The sequence below is a fragment of the Acinonyx jubatus genome, chromosome D2 (genome assembly GCF_027475565.1).
Source record: "Acinonyx jubatus isolate Ajub_Pintada_27869175 chromosome D2, VMU_Ajub_asm_v1.0, whole genome shotgun sequence".
Classification (NCBI taxonomy): Eukaryota; Metazoa; Chordata; class Mammalia; order Carnivora; family Felidae; genus Acinonyx; species Acinonyx jubatus.
In genome coordinates, this window is record NC_069393.1 from 36176334 (window position 1) to 36196807 (window position 20474).

The 20474-nt window shown below is 40.9% G+C and overlaps 1 protein-coding gene across 23 annotated transcripts in view; it reads right to left on the bottom strand.

Annotated features, from left to right (window-relative positions):
- Nucleotides 1-20474, bottom strand: part of KCNMA1 (potassium calcium-activated channel subfamily M alpha 1) — a 727849-nt gene that overhangs the window by 297566 nt on the left and 409809 nt on the right. For all 23 annotated transcript variants that reach the window (XR_008292014.1, XM_027062348.2, XM_027062381.2 and 20 more), the window contains exons 4-5: nucleotides 1041-1134; nucleotides 72-183 (exon numbers count right to left, since the gene is read on the bottom strand). Coding sequence is in view for 22 of the 23 variants with exons in the window: in XM_027062348.2 (XP_026918149.1) it covers nucleotides 72-183; nucleotides 1041-1134 (206 nt within the window). In the remaining variant the exon portion in view is untranslated. The remainder of the gene's footprint in view (nucleotides 1-71; nucleotides 184-1040; nucleotides 1135-20474) is intronic.

Sequence of the window (20474 nt, forward strand, 5' to 3'; positions counted from 1 at the left end):
GGGACAGCCCAGGCCTCTGATCCACCACAGTTCGGGAACCAGTAAGAAGAAAGGAGGAGAGACTGACTTACCAAGCCAACTTCTGTTTAAGTACACAGACACAAACACTGGGGGAACCGTGAAGAAATCTACCACAGAGTTCACTTCCAGCCAGAACCACAGCTTATCGTTGGCTGCAATAAACTGGGGAAAGAGAAAAGGAGACAAAAAAATGAGAAGCATGATGCTGGCATTCTAACTATGTTCTTTTGCCAAAGGCTATGTTTTGGTTTTTCATGGGGGCCTGGAGGGAGATGTTATGTCCTTCTCATATCTATACCAATCACAGGATGTTTCTGTCTTAGAATTTGGATATACAGCCTTTTCTGGAGAGTGACTGTAGATTATGTTAACCTTGGAGAAATACCCAGCAATCTATTTTCCTATGGTTTTCAATAGTGCCATCGGAAAGTTTGAGTGGTCTCATCTTCGTTAGACTCCAACGTAAATATAACTGTAAATAAGGCATATACGTATGCATACACTCACACATGCACGTATGCACACACACGCACACACAATCTCTGTGATACACACTCTATGCAGCCACCCCCGCCCCCGCCATCGCCGTAAACAGGCTCCAGTATAAATGCCCAAGTCCCAAATTCGGCCAATCTACCCCCGTGATTCAGTCCTCACACCTGTTCTCTTAGGATTCAGTTAAGCGAACCCTGATAAACATAATTTTAAGAGAAGTTTTTTTGTTCCTATTAAAGGCAACAATGCATTCGTATTTAGAGAGATGAGAAACAGTAGGCCAGCAAAGGCAAAATAGTTATTTCAATCCCTGTTTCTCCTCCTTGGAACAAGATTTTAACATGCACTTCAGAAAATGCTGAGTTGAGGAAAGGTCTCTGTCAGAGACTGAAAATCACAGCGCAGGTCTGTTGTCTCCCCTGGAAACACTGGGCTTCATCTCTGCGAGAACAGATGCTGATGAAGGATGGTCCCTGGGTCCAAGATGCCCCATTATGTTACCAGGTGGCACTGATCACACTTACCCTCAAGCCAAAGTAGAGAAGGAAGAACACGTTGAAAGCCATGTCGATCTGTAATGTGAAATCTTTGTAGAAATTCTGGCAGGATTCTATTGGGCTATTAGACAGGAAGAAGAAAAAGCAAGAGGTAAATGAAAAGCATCATCAAGTCTTCCACAATACTGTGTAGCAGTGGTGCTCGGGGTAGAGGACAAAATGAATATTCGTTAACTAAAGCATTTGGTCTTTCTACCCTCTGTGATAATCAAGCAAGCATTGCCAAGGGGTCTTTTCATTCAACCATTCAGTCTTTTGTTCTTTTGTTTTTGCAATTATATATATATATATATTACTTTTTACCATCATTCAACAGGTGAGCTAAGAATCTAAAAAGGATCATGCAGACACCTTGGAGGAAGGACAAGCAAGAGAGACCATCAAATTCCTTAATTTCATATTAACCCTTAAAGAACTGACTTCTTTCTTTAAGAGGACACATACCAAAGCTAAAAATAGTCCCTCACACCCTCAAGCACACTGGAAGTGGAGCCCATTTTCAGTGAAACACAGTGGCTATGTTTTAGACCTCTTTAATGCCATCAGTCGATTAATAATAAAGGACCCAGGAGCATCTCAGGAAAGCTGTGGAAGAGAGGATCCTGGTTGATGTTCTGGCTAGACTAAGTATGGACTTTAAGTGCAGCACTTGGATCTGGAGAAAGAAGCATTGCCTAACCGGTAAAGTTCAAGACCCTTAAACCAAAATGTTGAAGCAGTACTCTAAGGGTTAATTTCTTTTCTTTTCTTTTTTTTTTTTTTTTGGCATGCAAGTTAATTGGCTTTGTGTGTGTCAAGCAGCCAATGCGAACCCCCAGCACACTCTACTTTGTTCAAGAGTACACAGTTTAAAACAGTACTACTATACAAACTGGTACATGGCTTCCATGTGCTTTCCCGCATCAAACTGATCAGAGGATCAGTGTGTGAAAAGTCCCAAGTTTGGGGCTGAGTGGGAAGCAGGAAAGCCTCATAAGTATCTCAAAGCTGTAAATGAAAATTCATAGTATACTCTTATCAGTAAGCAAATGGTAACACTCAGGCCAGGAATATAAAGAAAGTGAGGGGAGGGAAAGGGGAGGAAGGATGGGGAGAAGCAAAATACCTTCCCTGGATGGGAAGCAACATGGACCTCCGGGCCAGGAGAGGGCCCCCTTGAGAAGTGCAGGATGTCGGATTTCTGAGTACCACCATTTTGGAAATCACTGTAGGCAATACCAGTTAGTATAGTTGTACTTCTGCAAGGGCAATGCTTGGTTGTTCAACAGGCATTATGGGAATGCACAGTGGGTCAGTCTATGGGACTCTCCAATCATATTACATGCACTGGATTTATCCATTCTTCATCTCTATTACAAGTCAAACATGCCCTTGGTCATCTCCCAAATCACAAATAGGCGGAAAAACCTCCAGACAAGCATTAAGAGTTATCTACACTTGCATTTACCAACTACGCAGACTGAACAAAGAGCAAACACTGAAAGACAGTTCTTTTACAAAGGAAATGACAACTCCTAGGTTTTCACTAAGGTGGGGAAGTGGGAGGGGAGACAGCATGGACTTTGCTTAGCCCAATGCTGAAAGGAGGCAGAAGCACAAAAAGCCAAACCATTGCTATTTGCCTCCTCCCTTACACAGGTATTAATTTAAATAAAAAAAAAAATCCAGGCCTAGAGTTAGTAAGTGACATTTCTGCAATTCCCAAGCCATGACAGTGTTTTGTTTCATTTCAAAAACAAGACCCATAAGGTTCAAAGGTGTCAGAGTTCTTAGCTACTCGAGTTGCAGTGAAAAGAAGTACATGAACTAGGTTGACCAGAAATCCACTGTAGATTGCAAGGGATAAAGAGACAATGCATCTCTGTGCTACATAAGCCACTGGTATGATATGCTACTGAAGAATGAATGAGGTGTGTGTGTGTGTGTGTGTGTGTGTGTGTGTGTGTGTGTGTATAAAAGAGTGAGCAAGAGAATGAGGGTGGGCAGCTCCATTCGTAAATACTGCACTTCAGCTTTTACTTGTACCAGTAGTGACTTAGCTGTGGAAATTCATGTTCATCAAGATTAATAGTCATAGTCAAAGGGACAGAGAGAAACTCTTTGCTCCCAAGTCTATCATGGAAAACCCACTATCACTTCACCAAGGCCAAACAATAACCTTACAGTTGCCTACACAATAGTTTTTGGTGGCTTATTTGGGGCTCCTGTGAATTTTCTAGCTCCTGTTAATGCCATGGCTTTTGTGGTTAATTTGGTAGTAACCTTAAAGTGTATCTAATAGGGAAAACATTTGCTAGGCTGTGGAAGAGAATGGGAGTGGGGGGAAAGATGTTAGCTCAATGCCATTGAGGATATTTTGGCTCAGTATAAATAGAAGCAGAACTATAAGGAATCAGACTAGACTGTAGCAACTTCTTCCCATTGATCCTTTCCTTCCTTGTCATTTCTGTTGTCCCCTCCTATATTGTCCATACCCAATGGCAACAATGAGAGGGCTTGATGCTAAAGGACACAGTGTTGAAAAATATACCTCAACAGCATCCCTAATTTACAGAAGACAACGTTGAAACCATATTAAACCTTTTCTTTTGTACTTCTTTCAAACATTCAGACCTGATTTAATCGTTGCTTCACATTGTTCCTTGAGTCCTAGACTTTGAGCTGCAGCAAGAAAAGGAGCAAATTATGCAGCTTTTTCTCTGGCTGGAACTCACCAATGATATGAGCATATTCTGCTAAGATGAAAGAGAAGCAGAAAACTCTGGGATAAAAGAGGGCCAGCCTCTGGGACCCCTGTAGGACCAGAGTGATCAGAAAATCTGTTTTCTATCACTTTTAGCTCTTTCCTGCTTACATGAGTGCCCAAGGAGAAATGTCCTGCCTAGTTTTCTCAAGTGGCAGTAGAACCCTTTATCAGGATCCCCTCTGAGTTAAATCCTCCGAGTGCCTGCAGTCCACAAACTCCAACAATCAGAGACCACAGAGTGGAGATTCTAAAGCCCCATCATTTCATTCCCCAAATGGAAACAACCCATGGAGAAGTTCATTGATCTTATAAAAAGAAAATACATAATTCAACAATAAAAGGGTTGGCCATATCAACGAGGATTTATTTTCCTCCCAAAGAGATTTTTATCTAAATGATTAATGCTCATTGTAGGATAGAAAATGAAACACAAACTCTTCTTCCTTCCTATGTAAAATAAGAGAGTTCCTTGTCTAGACACACAGAAGTTTCAAGAGCTAGAAAACAAATCGCTTTGTTTTTAACACAAAAGAAACTCTGAATTACACACTTAAATTTGGATTGGCATTCTGATGAGGCATGACCACATCAGAATAGGTTTTATGTGGATATATGTTGCCAACAGAAAAAACAAAGTGGAGTTTTAAGAACTTAAATAAGTATACTGGTTCTGATCGTGGTAGTAGAAAATGGACTTTCCCTAAATTATTCCTGGTTAACTAATGACTTATCAATTAGATGATACAAGGTAGTTGGTAAGCTGTTGGACTCTTCATTTTTAGACTCCCACAGTCCATGGATCAAAGGTGATACTAAAACCTTAGGCAAGCTTAGCATTTTGACCAGGACTCTGTGATTGGGACACCTTCAAAAGAATCTCAATAAAGACCTGCTTCTTTTATTTAAATGTTCAGTGTAGGATAGAGGTCTTATTTCCTCTTGACCATCAAATAAGGATATCTTCAGTATTTAGGTGTCTGTAGAGGAAACTGAGACTCACTCAATGTGGCAAATAGATCTCTTTCTTCATCTATTTAACATTAAAATATCCAATGAAGACCCTTGAGCCAGAAGATCCAATAGTCCTTCCTAAAAACAGACTTACGTACATGTCATTCCAAAGACAAAGTTTTCTGAGCCTCAGTGGCTCAGTTGGTTAAGTGTCTTACTCTAGGTTTCAGCTCAGGTCATGATCTCACAGTTGTGAGATCGAGCCCCACATCAGGGTCTGTGCTGAATGTGGAGCCGCCTTGGGATTCTCTCTCTCTTTCTCTCTCTCTCTCTCTCCCTCTGCCCCTCTCCTCTCCTCTCTCTCCAAAACAAAACAAAACAAAACAAAACAAAACAAAGAAACAAAGAAAAACACTTGTCTTTCCAAAGCATAGGGCAAACAATAGCTAGCCAGGTTTTCTTTCCAGGAGCAGGGACTCAGGACAAAAAAAAAATCTCACTTCCAATGCTTATTCCTCTGGAAATCTGCATCACCTCCAAGAGGGTAGTGATTGCCCTCTCTTCTCAGCCTCTCAACTCCCCTGGTGTTTTCTGAAGTCTGTTTTCCTAACCTTGTGAAGGTATTTCTCCAGGACAGTGGTTCTCAAACTTTAGCAGGCACCTAGAAGGCTTATTAAAGCATTGGCAGGCCCCTTCCAGAGTTTGTGATTTAGTAGGGCTAGGATGGGGCCCTGGGAATTTGCATTTCTAACGGTTTCCCAGACACTGGTGCTTTTCTGGCGACCACATGTTGAGAGCCACTGTTCCAGAAGAACTTTCTTGCAACTACACACTAATTACAGGTGTCGCTGCTCGAGAAGATTCCCATTCAGACCTGAACAGAGGTGATTAAACATCTGAGCCCACCCCCGGATAACCAGCTGCATACCACTTAACTAATTGCTGAGATCAAGAGGTTGAACAGATATTTTCAGTTTCAGATGGGAACAAAAATTAAGACAATACAGAGAAGTAATTACAATACCACCATGCGAGCTTTACCAACGACATTCTAATTAACAGAGTGCCTGAGGAGCACATTTTTGTTTAAGATTAAAAGGAAAAATGATAAGGTATATATGGGGAGAGGTTATGGAGACCATCATTTATAAGAGATAACAAAATGTTAAGCAGTTTAGGGACAACAACAACAGCAGCAAATATCTGAGGTGATTTAATAAATAATCACATGAGAGGGAAGGGACTAACTGAGGAACAAAATAGCACTTTGTGAAATAATTTCCAACACTTAAACTCTCCTTGCTTTTGTGGCTAGTCCCTTTTTAAATTGGATGGAGCCTTCTCAATTCCCACCAGGATTATGGACCACCGGAGTGCCCACAGCACCGAAGACATGAATCAATACAGTAAGCTTAATGATTCCAGGCTCTTCTCCTAGTCTCAACTCTGCAATGTTGCCAGATTAATTTAATTAAAAGATGTCATTCATCTACCATCATGGCTCCCTCCTGCCTCCCGCATCAGCTCTAACCGTGGCTGTGAAGGACCTCTAAAACCCAACCTCACTACATGTCCCATTTTTGACCACATGCTCCAGGCCAAGCCCTTTGCTACCAGGAGCTGGTGCCTTCCTTATTTCATGAGTGTGACCCACACATTCCTAATTCTAAATCTATGCTTTTGTCATGGCCTCTTCAAATTGTTCCTCCCTCTTTGTGTTCAAACATTTTGCAGCCTTCAAAACCAACAGAAAGGTGCAGCTCAGTGAATTACTCATGCCCTGGCTGACGTCTCCCATGTGTCAATTCCTATAGCGTTAGGAGTGAGGATTCTAAACCATCTCGTAATGTTGATTCTCATCCAATCCAATATAATCATATCTGTCAATTGTATAAAGTTTGCACATACTATTGTATTTGGTTCTTACAACTTGGCAAAATAAAGTAGATATTTTGTTATATACCCCATTTTACAGGCTTCTGAGAAGTAGAGTCTCAGAAACCTACCCAAGATCATGTAGGTAAGTGGAAGAGTTGGGACAGAGACCCAATATCCCTTCTGCCATGCCACTTACTGTTCCAGAAGAACTGCAACATCCTTGGGGAGGTAAAAGAAACATAAGAGGTAGCCTCTGATATCCACAGACCCTGGCATGGAGCTTATGTAAAAACGAGGAGGGCTGACTGATTTACAGAGGAGGTAAAACTGCCCTAGAAAATATAATGTGTTTGTCAAATGGTTTGGGAATATCCAAAGGAAGTTGATCTGCCCAACCTGTATCTAACCCTGCTCTGTAAAGATGGTCATATGGGACATTACTAATCCCCAGAAGTGCTTCCTGGGCCCCTGAGGGGGCTAGTGGCATCAGGAAGCCTGACCCCATCTGCTGAGGATAAGTTCCACTGCTTCTTGAGAAATAACTCCTAGGTATCCATCTGCTTAAAGATGGATGACCTTCAAGATAACCCAATTTTTTCTCACCCTCTATTATTCCAGAAGAACAAGAATGGACATACTAATGGAATAATGTTTAGATACTTTGAACACTTCTAATTATGGACCAGACTATAAATTTTGCATCTCATTTCATTCCATTGAAATAAAGAAAAAATATAAGTTCATACAGTCGCAGATACTATGGAGTCTATTTGCAATCAAGAGGTAGGCAATCTAAGTGATTTGAGGTTTTCCTAGCAATGTCTGGATATACTGGATAAGCAAAGTACCTCAGTTTTCCTGCCAACAAAATAGGAATAAATTTTTTAAATGTTTATTTATTTTTGAGAGAGATAGAGAGACAGAGTGCAAGCAGGAGAGGGGCAGAGTGAGAGGGAGACACAGAATCTGAAGCAGGCTCCAGGTTCTGAGCTGTCAGCACAGAGCCCGACATAGGACTCGAACTCACAGACTGCAAGATCATGACCTGAGCTGAAGTCGGACTCTTAATTGACTAAGCCACCCAGGTGCCCCCAAAATGGGAATAAAAGCACCTAGCTAATCAGAATATGAGACCAAAAAATTTTAAAAGGGAATGCAAGTCTTTGCAATATACTCCAAATTAGAAATCAATATTATTATTCATATAATTTTAGGTCTCAGAAAAATACGTTGCAAGTTAATGATAATAGTGGATTTAGTGCAAATGACATGACAGTAATTAATCATTGAGAAAATAATATTCTTCACATAGAACATTGTCTTCTAACCTGCACAGTACCCCAGGTCTTGAATGGATCCAAGCTGCAAGCTTTCTATCCTATAGCTATCATTAGTGCTCCCATTATAATCACCTTGTCAGAGTTATGTACTTAAGAGCTTATCTTTCTAATGTTGGTGCTTTTAGTGTTTACACTGAGTGGAGCATATATTCAATAACTTGTGTAGGCTTTATTACTTTTATCAAACAGAACCCAACTTTTTCTGTTGGCCATCATTTTTACTTTATCCCAGAACATCTGAGTAGCTATCTTCTAAGACATTATTGTTGATGGGGGCAGTTTGTGTTCAGTCATTAACCAATACTAACGACAATGGCATCAAAAGGAGCCTTTTCTAAATCTTCAGACACTTGTTTTAGACCTTGCAATGGTTCTAATGCAAATAGCAAACACTTTTTGTTACTTGATCCCAAGGCAGTTGGTTAAATGGCCTTGTTGGGAAATCTTCAGTTACGTGTTTGTATCAACAGGCCTATTAATCTTTCTGACAGCATCAGGGTTCCAATTATGCCTCTGCTCAATTGATGAGATGCGATCCAATAGTCACAAACACATGCCTCATTACGGTCATGCTGAAATGAACTGGAAAAAATGGAGAGGCGATATATAAACCCTTACTACTCTGGAATCCTATGTGCTCTGTCTCCTTGAGCTTTGACTGTTATGGAGAATCCTGGAACAATGATAGCCATAGACTTCAGAGCAGTTGTATGGCTCAGGGTATCTACCTGAATAATTGGTCCTAATAATTAAGCATTCTCAAGAGACAAAAATATGACATAGACGGCTGATGAAGAGAACAAAATACATCAGTTCCTTACACACTGGATTTCTCAATAAACACACAGATAATTTGTTTTCATAAAACTCACATGGTGAAATCTTTGTCACTTTTTTATGGAGTTCTTCTGAATTTTCTCACGAGATTTCAATATGCTATCCAAACTTAGGGTCTCCTCATCTTCATTCCATATCTGTTGATCCACTTATGTACCCAAATAAGTAAGTCAAAAGCAAAATGTGGACATTACAAGTTGACCTCAAGCACAAATAGCAGTGAGGTAGTTTTTGGAATTTGATGAAAAAGTTAAAATCCCAGCTCTATCACTTATTAGCTACACAGTCATGGACAAATAATTTCACCTCCATGCCTTGGTTTTCTCATCTGTAAACTGGAGATAAGGATACAGACCTCACAGGCTGTTGCGAGCATAAAGTCAGATGAGTAAAGACTAAGCACTGAAAAGGTGATAGTTATTTTTAAAACTAAGGTAATAACAGTAATGATAATAATTACTGTTTGTAGAAAAATGCCAAAAAAAGGGCAATCATCCAAATGAACAAAAACCTGATAGAATTGATTATTTCACACTTAATTTTCTATTTGTACCGGCTTTATTGCCTCTTTATCGGGTGTTGCAATATAATTCAAATGCCCAATAGGTTGTGCAGTGAGCTAACATCTGGTGTGATTCTATATGTTAGAGCATTGCATTTGGGTAATATTAAAGAAGAAACACCAGGGAAATTATATTTCCATGAAGGCAGCCACACAGTCTCATAAATACTAAATAATTAACCAAGATTTCCTGACAGAGAGAGCCATGAGTCACTTTAATGAGTGGCCACAGGAGGCTGTGTATTCTTTTCCTGGGTCTTTAGCAGAAGAGAGAGTTTCATTTGCCTAGTTGGCTTAGTATGGATCTGGAGGAGAGGCAGGGGGACGAACCAGTCATATGTCTTCTAAATATCTCTTCCAACTCTACATCCGTAAGATCACTGTTGGACTCTTGGAATGAGGTCCAAGACAACCTACCCACTAATGCTTGTTTTCTCCAATTTGTCCACGGACTACAATTATTTCAATCACTGTTGTTACCAGAGTGGAATTAGTGTTCATATTTGCCAGCAACTTTTATGTAATAAATCAGAGTTAAGCTACTACGTGAAACAGAGTCTCGCCAAATGAGTGCTGCTTTGGTTTTCACTGAACTGTCTGAGGACTCATGACAGATTAATTCTTACTCTTATTCCTCTACCTCCACTGACTACAGCCATCTCTCACTGAGTAAACTCCTATTTATCTAGTAGAGGGATAGGATGAAGTAGATAATTCAAATACACACACACACACACACACACACACACACACACAAATACTATAAAACAGACTGAGAGTTCTTCAAGGGCTGGGTCAATGAGCATGTACAGTCATCGAGTGGTACATGTGAGAGGGTACACATGCACATACACATGTGCACACACACCCACAGCCTTCCAGCACAAGTGTATTCTCTCTACCCAACCCCAACCGCACTCTGAGACCATCCACAAAACAGGATGGCCTGGGTGAGATGAGTAGAAATGGGGAGAAGAGGGAAGCGAGAATAAGTTCCAGGTCTGAAAGGAGAGCAGGGAATCCAGACACAATGCCTGGCATGGAGGGGCGGGGCAGGGGTGTGGGGGACACAGTAGCTCTGACCCCTGGAGCCAAACTACTCTCATGCCTACAAAAACTTAGACCTGAAGAAACCAGAAATGAGGATTCATCCTAACACTCCTGGATATTAAGTGTTGCCACACCACACATGTGCTGAGAGGCCCATAGACAATCATCTCCTAGCAGTAATAATCACTAGTCAGCTCCTAGACACTGGGGGGACAACTGCCTGGTGTCACCATTTCTGGAGGAGAGAGCAACCATAAGGAAGCAGCCTGGGGGCACAGTTTCTAGGTGCTTTGGCCTCAAGGCTTCCCAAATAAACTATGAAGGTCTCATAATTGCATAGAGAATGGGAGGGGCTCCAAAGGTTGAGCGGGTGGGTTGGGATTTCCATAGTTTAACAGTCTTTCAAATTACCATGGGACCTCTTTGAACTGTTACTGGGTGCAGACTTTAAAATTCTCCTGTTTGGGCCTTCTCCTGCTATTTGTCTTGGATTCTTCTGGGCATTCCCTGATCATCCTACTAGTCTCCTACTTAGTATGCTAAGGATACTAAGATGCTAAGGAGCTACCTCCCTATGCTCCCATCTCTGTCCGCTTCCCTGGCTTTCACGTAATCCTGACACACCAAAACAGCCTGACCTTGGCAATGCCTCCTTGCTATTGGTCTACCTGCAAGGATTTCGAGTGGGAAAGCCAAAACTACCAAATCTACTCAGCCAGGCCCAGTCTGCTCTGGGTCGCAGACGGGCAGCCTAATCAAGTGAGGGTAATGAGGATGCATGAGACAGATCCTTTCCCTGTTCTCTTCACTGAACTCCGATTTCCTGCCAGCAGCCTAAGAGACTTAGATCTGCTACAGTTTCAATCCTGCTAACTGCCAGCCACATCCGATCCAAGCACAATGGCATATATCTCCTCGGTGGTCTCATCCAAAGAGCTACAATGACAAAGACTGCCAGTGCTGAAAACCTGCCTGGTACCAATACGGGGAGGCTCAAGAGCATGAGGGAAAAATTCAGTAGGTAAAGAAACAGTTGTTGCATTTGTCTGCTTTGCTTCACTTTGAAGAATAGAAAACACTGTCACATAACATACATACTCACCGCCGAGACACCGGCATTTGTTAAAAGCTACACGTGAATTTATATGTGATGCTAAAGGATAATTATGATAGTTTTGTTTCTGACATCCTGAGGTGGTTTTTTTTGTTGAGAAATTTTTTTTAAGAAGACAGAGAGAGACCTGGTACAAGTCCTTCTGACATCTGGCTTAGAAAACAACTGCACCTTTATATTACACAAGAAAATAAAATAGCTGTGTCTTAGCTCTGTCTTTGGCTGACAGCTGAGTCGTGGAAGTTTTGTAAGTATTCCTATTTAGGAGTTTTGTTGAGAGCCCAGCAGCCTCACAGCCAAAACGGAGAGTCTGAGATGTTGCTGATTAGAAGTCATGAGTCTGCTGAATCCAAAGCAGGAATCACTCCTTAGGAATGCCATAAAGTGACCTGGGCAGTGAGGACCAACCTCACCATGGAAAATCAGATGTGACAAGTTACCTTTAGAGACAAATTGTCATCATTAACAGGGAAAACGGTAATGGCTTGTTAAATCCTATGGTTATGCAATCATATATTCAAGTATACACTCTCAATTTCCTCTTTACTTCATGAAAATAACTTCTTACCTCGAGGGACATTTATTTTCCTTCACTCTTCCTTTCCCGTTTGCATCCGGTTAGCGGGGCAAATCATTTATTATCAAAATTGTCCTGCTCATACCTCAGAAACAATAGCTCTTTCCACCACATTAATGGTGCCTACCTGACTTCTGGATCCATATTCAGAAAGTAATGACGTGAGTTGTATGCTCACTGGAGTAAAAGCTTCTCTTTCCTTGCTACCTTCCGCATGTCCCCCTTTTTAATTCTGTGGCCATATCTTTGATTTTCTCTAGAGTCATTTTCCCCCTCACTGTAAAAGGGGACGCCCCTAGGAAGCTTATTTCTTATGATTATCTCTTTTGTCTTCATGAATGGATCCATTTATCCCCCCTCTATGTTGGGTTTCAGAAATCCTTTCATTTTATGTGGAAGCGCTGTGTTTTTATGAGAAAGAGAAGTGGGTTCCTTTACTGAAGAACCCCAAAGAGGAAAATCAGTTGTTTCCCTTACCAAACCCCCAGATGAAGACAAACTCTGGTAAAGTGAGAGCATGTCAACATGCTGGTCAGGATCACCTGCTCTGCACTGGTCTACACTAAAATTCCATCTAAGCTCCTTTCAAAAGAGGAAACACTTCCACGCAAAGAGCCTTTTTACTGGTTACCAAAAGAACATGCTATAAAATTCTAAGCAGAGTCTATTTCTACAGGGTGAATAGGATATATTTAACAGGATGGGGGAAAAGAAATATGGAAAGAACTTCAATCTACTAAATTCCCCAGATATGAGGAAATCAGGATTCATGAGAAAAAATAAAACACAGGATATGAAGTTTTCCGTTTTGTGTCATTATGGCTGCTTAGTGTGGAGTTTCAATCTAAGAGGCTCTGGAAAGCTGATTCTACCAAGAATTCTTGGAACTCTAGGAACTCTTATTCCTGCCCTAGGATTATCAGAGTTTGGTAACACCAACCTGTCATCATTCTCTATTTACAGCCAAGGTATGTCTAAAATGTAAAGCATCTACGGTTTATGTGAAATAACAAAAAAAAAATCCAGCTCAAAAAAAGACCCTAACAATTATTTTTTTTTGTAAAAGTTTATTCTGAAAATAAAAGCATGAAAAAAGGAGAAAAAAAGACATGTTAAAAACAGAAAAGCAGTTTTAAAAGGAGTCGTTAGACACCCTAAGGCAAAAATATATTTCAATGAGTGAAAAACGATCACAGTTACTAATCAGTAATACTGAATGCAATGCCAACATGTTTCGGTAAATATGGTATTCCTTCATAGTACTACCATTTTACTCTTTTAAAGTTGAATTAGTGGTACTCCTGTTTACACGATAAACTAAGACAAAGGCCAATGACTGTATTTCCCAGGCCATTTAGCCTAAGAAGTTTTTTTGTTTTTTTTTTTAAGTATATACAGTCAGACATTTATTAATCTTATTAGCTCTAAACAAAACCAAACTAGGTCACAGTGTTCAGAAAGATGTGATAAGATAATGTAATAACTGGTCATTTGGAGCACATCCATGCAGATCTGGGAATTTGGAGGACTGATCATCAGGTAAGTGGTTATTTGGAAAACTGACCCTTGTTTCTAAATTCCTTGTTGTTACCCTTTGCTCAGCATACATCTAAATAGATTAATTTCTCTCTTTCGCAACGTTTTAGTCTTGAGATTTTAAGGGACAGAATGGCCTTCGTGGTATCACAGCAAACTGGAGATCCACAAAGGTGTCCAAAGGGAACCCTACATCCCAGTGCTTCAGTGTATTGGAATGCTCGCCGCTTCAATTCCATGCATGCGCCCAGTGCTCACTACATTCAGGTCCGGGCCTTGGGGGAAAGCTCGCAGCATGCATGCACAGTGCGGGAAAAGGATCTGGTTAACCTGGAGGCGACAACCGAAAGGGTGAAGTTGCATCATGCAATGAAAACCACAGCTTGGCCTTAGCTGCCATGCAGAAAAGACCTACATCAAAGAGTCTGCAGTGCGGCTCCTGGGTAAGAGTCGATATGAGAGAGGTGAGTTACTTCAGCAATGAAAGACACGGGCAGAAAAATGTTCAAACCACTCTAAACAGAACACTGTACAGAGCACTGGCATTACACGTGAGAAGAGGCAGCATTGGGGACGGGGAGGGGAGAGACAGAGGAGGGAAGGTGAGGACAGAACCTCTGACAGTCACTCTGATGAGATGGTTTCCCCGGCCACCCTTTCGAATGCATGTCTTATTATAATGTATGTTGCTTCAACAAATAACCTCATTAGAGTCTTTAACATCAACCATAATTTTTAAGATGTTTTGAAAATTCAGGAAAAGCAAGGCATCAGTTACATAAAGATACACACCATGATTTCCTGTGGTTACAATTCATTATACAAGCAGAGCTGAGCTGGTCAGATAAATAAAAGACAGTTAAGTGCCAACATCCTTAACCTGTGGGTTACAGAACTCATGGTGACTCCCGAGGTATAACATGGTAGTGAAGCAACCCAATAGTCATGAAAGCTTGGGGCAGCACAAAGTAGGTAACTCTATGCAACTATAGCCCCAGGAAGCCACTTATGACCCTTTTTCAAACCCACTCCCAAGGGAAGCCATGTTTTCTTCATCTCAGCATGCATGGCAGGTTAGAAGTGAGTTCATCAACATATACCTTGACCATTTCATAAAACCTTAGTTACAGGTGAGACTCCCCAAAGGTGTTTTAATCAAAATCAAGTGATCAGAAAAAAAAAATTTAAAGTTCTTCCTAAAGGAATAAAAATAGTACTGATTCAGTAGGATCCCACCAAGCACCCCTCTGATGTCAAATCCACACAGGATATCTGAGAACTGCCTGCTTAACATCTGCTTTCTTTTCTCCTCCCCCTTTGCCTCTTGTGATCTCTGACACAGTGAACGCAACGCAAAGTATAGTATGGTCTAAAGGATGGTGTGGTCTAGGTCTAACTCCCTCCAATTTCTCCTTCCTGGTTCTGATTGGAGAAAAGCAGGCACCTCTTGACATGCGCTCCTGGAGCTCAGCCTCCTCCTACCCTGTGGGTGTGATCACAGCCCTGATGGGGGACACACTCCACAGGAAGGGGCAGGGTGCTATCTCAGCCTCACGTGCTCCCTGAGAGCTGACCATCCACCAACACTACAGGATGCAGGTAGAAAAGAAACCCAGGGCTGCTTCCCACACCAGCTTCCGCACCTCAAAATGCAGCTGTTTCCACTTGGTCGCAACTCATTCCTTTCTCATGGATTAAAAACCTAAAGGCTTAATTTAAATGACATGTTTTCAAAAAGATTATAGTTTGCAATGAAAATATAATCGTCTGTACATTCATTCAACAAATTTCTCCAAGGTTCTTTTGAGACAGGCACTATCTAGTTTGGGGAGACATAAAATTCAATCAAACATGGTTCCTCTTCTTGAGTCATTTTCCATTTAGTAGAGGAGTCTACCCATATTTTAATTTCTGGAAGCATATATGCAACAGTGCCTTGCTTCAAAATTCTACTATAGGACCTTAGGCATGTTACTTAATCTTTCTGTACCTCAGTCTCCTCATGTATAAAATGCAAAGAATACCCACCTCCTCAGGTTGTTGAGAGGAATAAATGAGTTAGTAAATGTTAACTGTTTTGTTAGTGACTGGCACATGGAAAATGCTGTGTAATTTTAGCTATTATGGTCATTAGTACTGCAATACACATAAGAAACAAAGGGCTCTGCAGAAGGTGGCCTCTGCCTAACGTTTGAGATAGGTTATGAGTGATGAGTAAAATCCATCAGGGACAGAGGCAGGATAAGGTACTGAAGCAGAGGGACAAGCATGGACAGAAACTTGGAGGCACAGGAGCACACAGTGCATTCTGGGAATGGAGGGGGGTTGCTCCGTATGACTGGAGCCTCAGTAGACTGTAGGATCGGCAAGAAATGGGGCTGGATGGAGATTGTGAGGCATCTGTGTGCCTTGGTAGCATGTCTAGTCTTTATCCTATAGGAAACAGCGAGGTGATAGAAGTTTCAATGCGGGCGAACAAGGCCATTATCTTTTGTAGGACGTTAACAGGTAAGGATATGGAAAAGGAATCGGAAGCAGGAACACGTGGAGGCAAAGAGGATCATCAGTCAAGTTACATTCTAAAGGAAAAAAGTCACATACACAGATAATAAGATAAAAACTGTTACTGCAGCACTAAGTATCCTAAGATCCTGGGAATTGTCCCTTACCTAACCATGTGGCTATTTTTTTTTAAAGTTTATTTAGTTATTTTTGAGGCAGGGGGAGAGGGAGAGGGGGGCAGAGAGAGGAGAGAGAGAATCCTAAGCAGGCTCTGTGAACGGAGCCCGATGCAGGGCTCAGACTCACAAACCGTGAGATCATGACCTGAGCTGTGAAATCAACAGTTGGACACTTAACCGTCGGAGCCACCCTGGGACCCCACCATGTGGCTACTTCTAAGACAGCCCTCCCCATCATTACAGTCTTTGTGTCACAGGACATGTGTCTCTTCATCTTTGGAAAGGACCTACCCTATTAAGAAGGCATTCTCTCTGCTTTTTGGAGAGCAGTCTCTAAGTTATAGTTAGAATCTACATGGATTGGATAAATTTCAGTACCTTGAATGGAGGAAGGCCATCTGTACATACTAAATACGTGCCAACGATTATAGACAAATAACATGTGAACACACCTAGGCATGCAGAGGAGTTACAGCTAACACTTTCTCTGCTGATTGTCTAAAGACCTTGGTTAACGCTGTCACCAAGCATCATACTCCAATGCCATTTAAATGTTCTATAAAACCCTATGTGTCATGTGTCTAGGCTTCTATGAGCATGACAAAGTAGTTTTTCTTTAGAGACTTAGATTCCCTCAGATCCCAGAGGGCTGCTGAGAATACAAATTTTGAGGGGGTGCAGCTTTCTTTTGGCTGCAGTCAAGAAGGCAAGAGGGAGAGGGCCATTTGTGAGAATGTGCTCTCCTGTTAAAAGTTATTAAGTGTGGGGCGCCTGGGTGGCTCAGTTGGTTAAGCATCCGACTTCGGCTCAGGTCATGATCTCACGGTCTGTGAGTTCGAGCCCCGCGTCGGGCTCTGTGCTGAGAACTCAGAGCCTAGAGCCTGCTTCAGATTCTGTGTCTCCCTCTCTCTCTGACCCTCCCCTGTTCATGCTCTGTCTCTCTCTGTCTCAAAAATAAATAAATGTTAAAAAAAATTTAAAAAGTTATTAAGTGTGATGCTCACTTAGCCCAACTTTCAAGGACAAATGTAGTGGAACTCTGTACCCTCAGCTGATGAGGCAGGAACAGGAGACGTTTGCTTATATACTGCTGTGACCATGTGATCATACTTCTCTGGTGGGTTTTCATTTGTTCTAAGTGCATTCTAGTTTGAAGCCAGGACCAGAGTACACACGCTGACCTGGGGGAGGAAATGAACCCTCTGCACTCGGACTTGTGAGAAGAAAACATGATGAGCTGAACTCGTGGCAGAATCTCAGACTGGTACTATCTAAAACAACTGCTGCTGCACAATTAGCAGACACTCAAGGAACCGGTCAGCTCAGCAGGAAGCCATCTTTGTGGGGCAGCTGCTGCCGCAGGGACCGATTTCAAAGAAGAGTGTAACAGGTCTTAACTAAAGCTAAAATAAAAGATCGCACCCAGGCAGCTGTTGTCTCTGAAGAATGGAGGAAGGAGCATGTCTTGTCTGGAAAGAGGGTGAATATTTCTCAGCTACCTAATGCCTCTCCTTTTCTTTCCCAGCTGGGTAAAAAGATGGATACCAACAAACGCTGTTTTCTCCCTCCTGCTGCCCCAGTAGGTAAAAAAAATATACACACAAACAGAATTCCAAAGAGCTGACAATATCATGCAGCAGGGTCTCATCACCTCCCCAGGTTGCTCTGCTGGTACTTATCGGACAGAAACTGACTGGGAATTTGTAAGAGCTCAGAGCATGTGTCCAGTCCCCAACATCTTTCCCAGTGACTCGGTAAGTAGATCTGCTTCACCTGCTCCTTTCAAAGCCTGTGCTCCTGCCAAGAAATGTGCTGATCATGTGCACCTTCATATGTATGCATCTGTGTGTGATTTCAGATGAGCCTGACAGACTGAGAGTAACTTTTCAGTAGGTAGCAAGTTAACAGTTTGATCAACAGAACTGACCAAGGTTTGAGGATGCTTATGTTTAGAGAGGCTAAAAAAAGAAAACAGGTGATTTAAAACACACACACACACACACACACACACACACACACACACACATACTGTATTTACAAGTAGTTTACTGAATAACGATTGGTTTTTAGTTGATTTTAAACCTCAATCGAAGTCATTTTGAAATTAATGTCATTTAAAAAATTCATTCAATGGCACCTTATAAAAATCTGTATATGTTACAATTTGTTTATTTCTCTTTTAAAAATTTAGTTTTTCACAAGGGAGTTTCTTTTTTTAAATATGAAATCTATTGTCAAATTTATTTCCATACAACACCCAGTGCTCATCCCAACAGGTGCCCTCCTCAATGCCCATCACCCACTTTCCCCTCCCCCCACCCCCCATCAACCCTCAGTTTGTTCTCAGTTTTTAAGAGTCTCTTATGTTTTGGCTCTCTCCCTCTCTAACTTTTTTTTTCTTCCCCTCCCTCATGGTCTTCTGTTAAGTTTCTCAGGATCCACATAAGAGTGAAAACATATGGTATCTGTCTTTTTCTGTATGACTTATTTCACTTAGCATAACACTCTCCAGTTCCATCCACGTTGCTACAAAGGGCCATATTGCATTCTTTCTCATTGCCAAGTAGTATTCCATTGTGTATATAAACCACAATGTCTTTACCCATTCATCAGTTGATGGACATTTAGGCTTTTTCCATAATTTGGCTATTGTTGAAAGTGCTGCTATAAACATTGGGGTACAAGTGCCCCTATGCACCAGCATTCCTGTATCCTTACAAGGGAGTTTCTATGTGCTGATGGAAGATCTCTATCTTCTGATTGGGAAGGAAAAAAACATAAATCCACATGTGATAAAATGTCCTCAAATGATACAGAAAAAAAAAGTGCTTCTAAAACCTGGGGGAAAAAAATCAAAAAAGTTCCACACCCGAGTACAGTGTTGTGGCGACATCAGTTTCCTGGTTTTCGACCAACCACGACCTGCGGCTATGTAACATACAACACTATAGTTGGAGGAAGGGTGCATAGAAACTGTAACATTTCTGCAACTTCTTGAGAATCTTAAATTATTTAAAAATAAAGCTATAATAAAAACATAATAAATTACTTTGCCTGCATGGTTTTACTTTAACCAGGTATCAGGTTAGTAATTGCCACTTCTATTCAGTGGCAATTAAGAGCCTCAAATATATCAAATATATATATATGTGTGTGTGTGTGTATGTCAGTATATATATATATGTCAGTATATATATACATATATATATCAGTATATATATATATCAATCAGTATATATATATATATATATATATATATATATATATATATATATATGTATGTATATATATACTGATTTCTTTAAAAAGTGTTTATTTGGCACCTGTTATGTGAGTAGTACTGCGTTCAATCCAAAAAGATACAAAAGAGGTTTAAGATAGACTGGAAATACCAATTGATATTAACTATCTTGCTCCCTTCTCAGAGGAATGCTAATTGAGACAGAGATGCTGTTTATTTACTTTGCAAATTATCATAGACAATTTCTCAAGACAGAATGAACTGTCAATAAATATAGGTCATTAATGTGATAAGGAAACTCCTAGAATTAACCCACAGCAATCTCCTCAGGTAAACAGATATCAGGTGACAAGCTGTGTTGAATAATGCTACTGATGTTATAATGACCTCCCCATGTAGCATAAAGCTGGTCCTAGACTAAGCTGTTCTTTATCTTGTGTTTTTCCCTCTCCTTATCTTCCCAGAGCTCAATGCTTGCCTTAGTAAGAAGCCAGTATCTGATACCTGCTTAGTTAAGGTACAAGGGAATGATAAAAATTAATTAGATTTTTAAAAACAACCAAATAGGCTTCAAGAATGGATTTATAATTGTAAATTTTCATATAAATTTTAAGTGAGAAAGAGAGATATTTGGAATACAGGGGTCTTTGTAGCACCTCAAAATCACCCAAGGGTAGCAACCCATCCACTCCACCTACTAAAATAATGCTTGTTCAGGGCAATTCTACGGGAAATAAAGTCAATACCAAGATGAGGCAGTAAAGAAGGATCCTTAGAATGCCAAAGACTTTACAAGGAACATGTCCACTGCTTTATCTTTCTGAGAAGCTTCCTCTACTAGGAACAAAAGAAAATTGGAGACATGTGCAAAGAATAAAATCTCCTGGA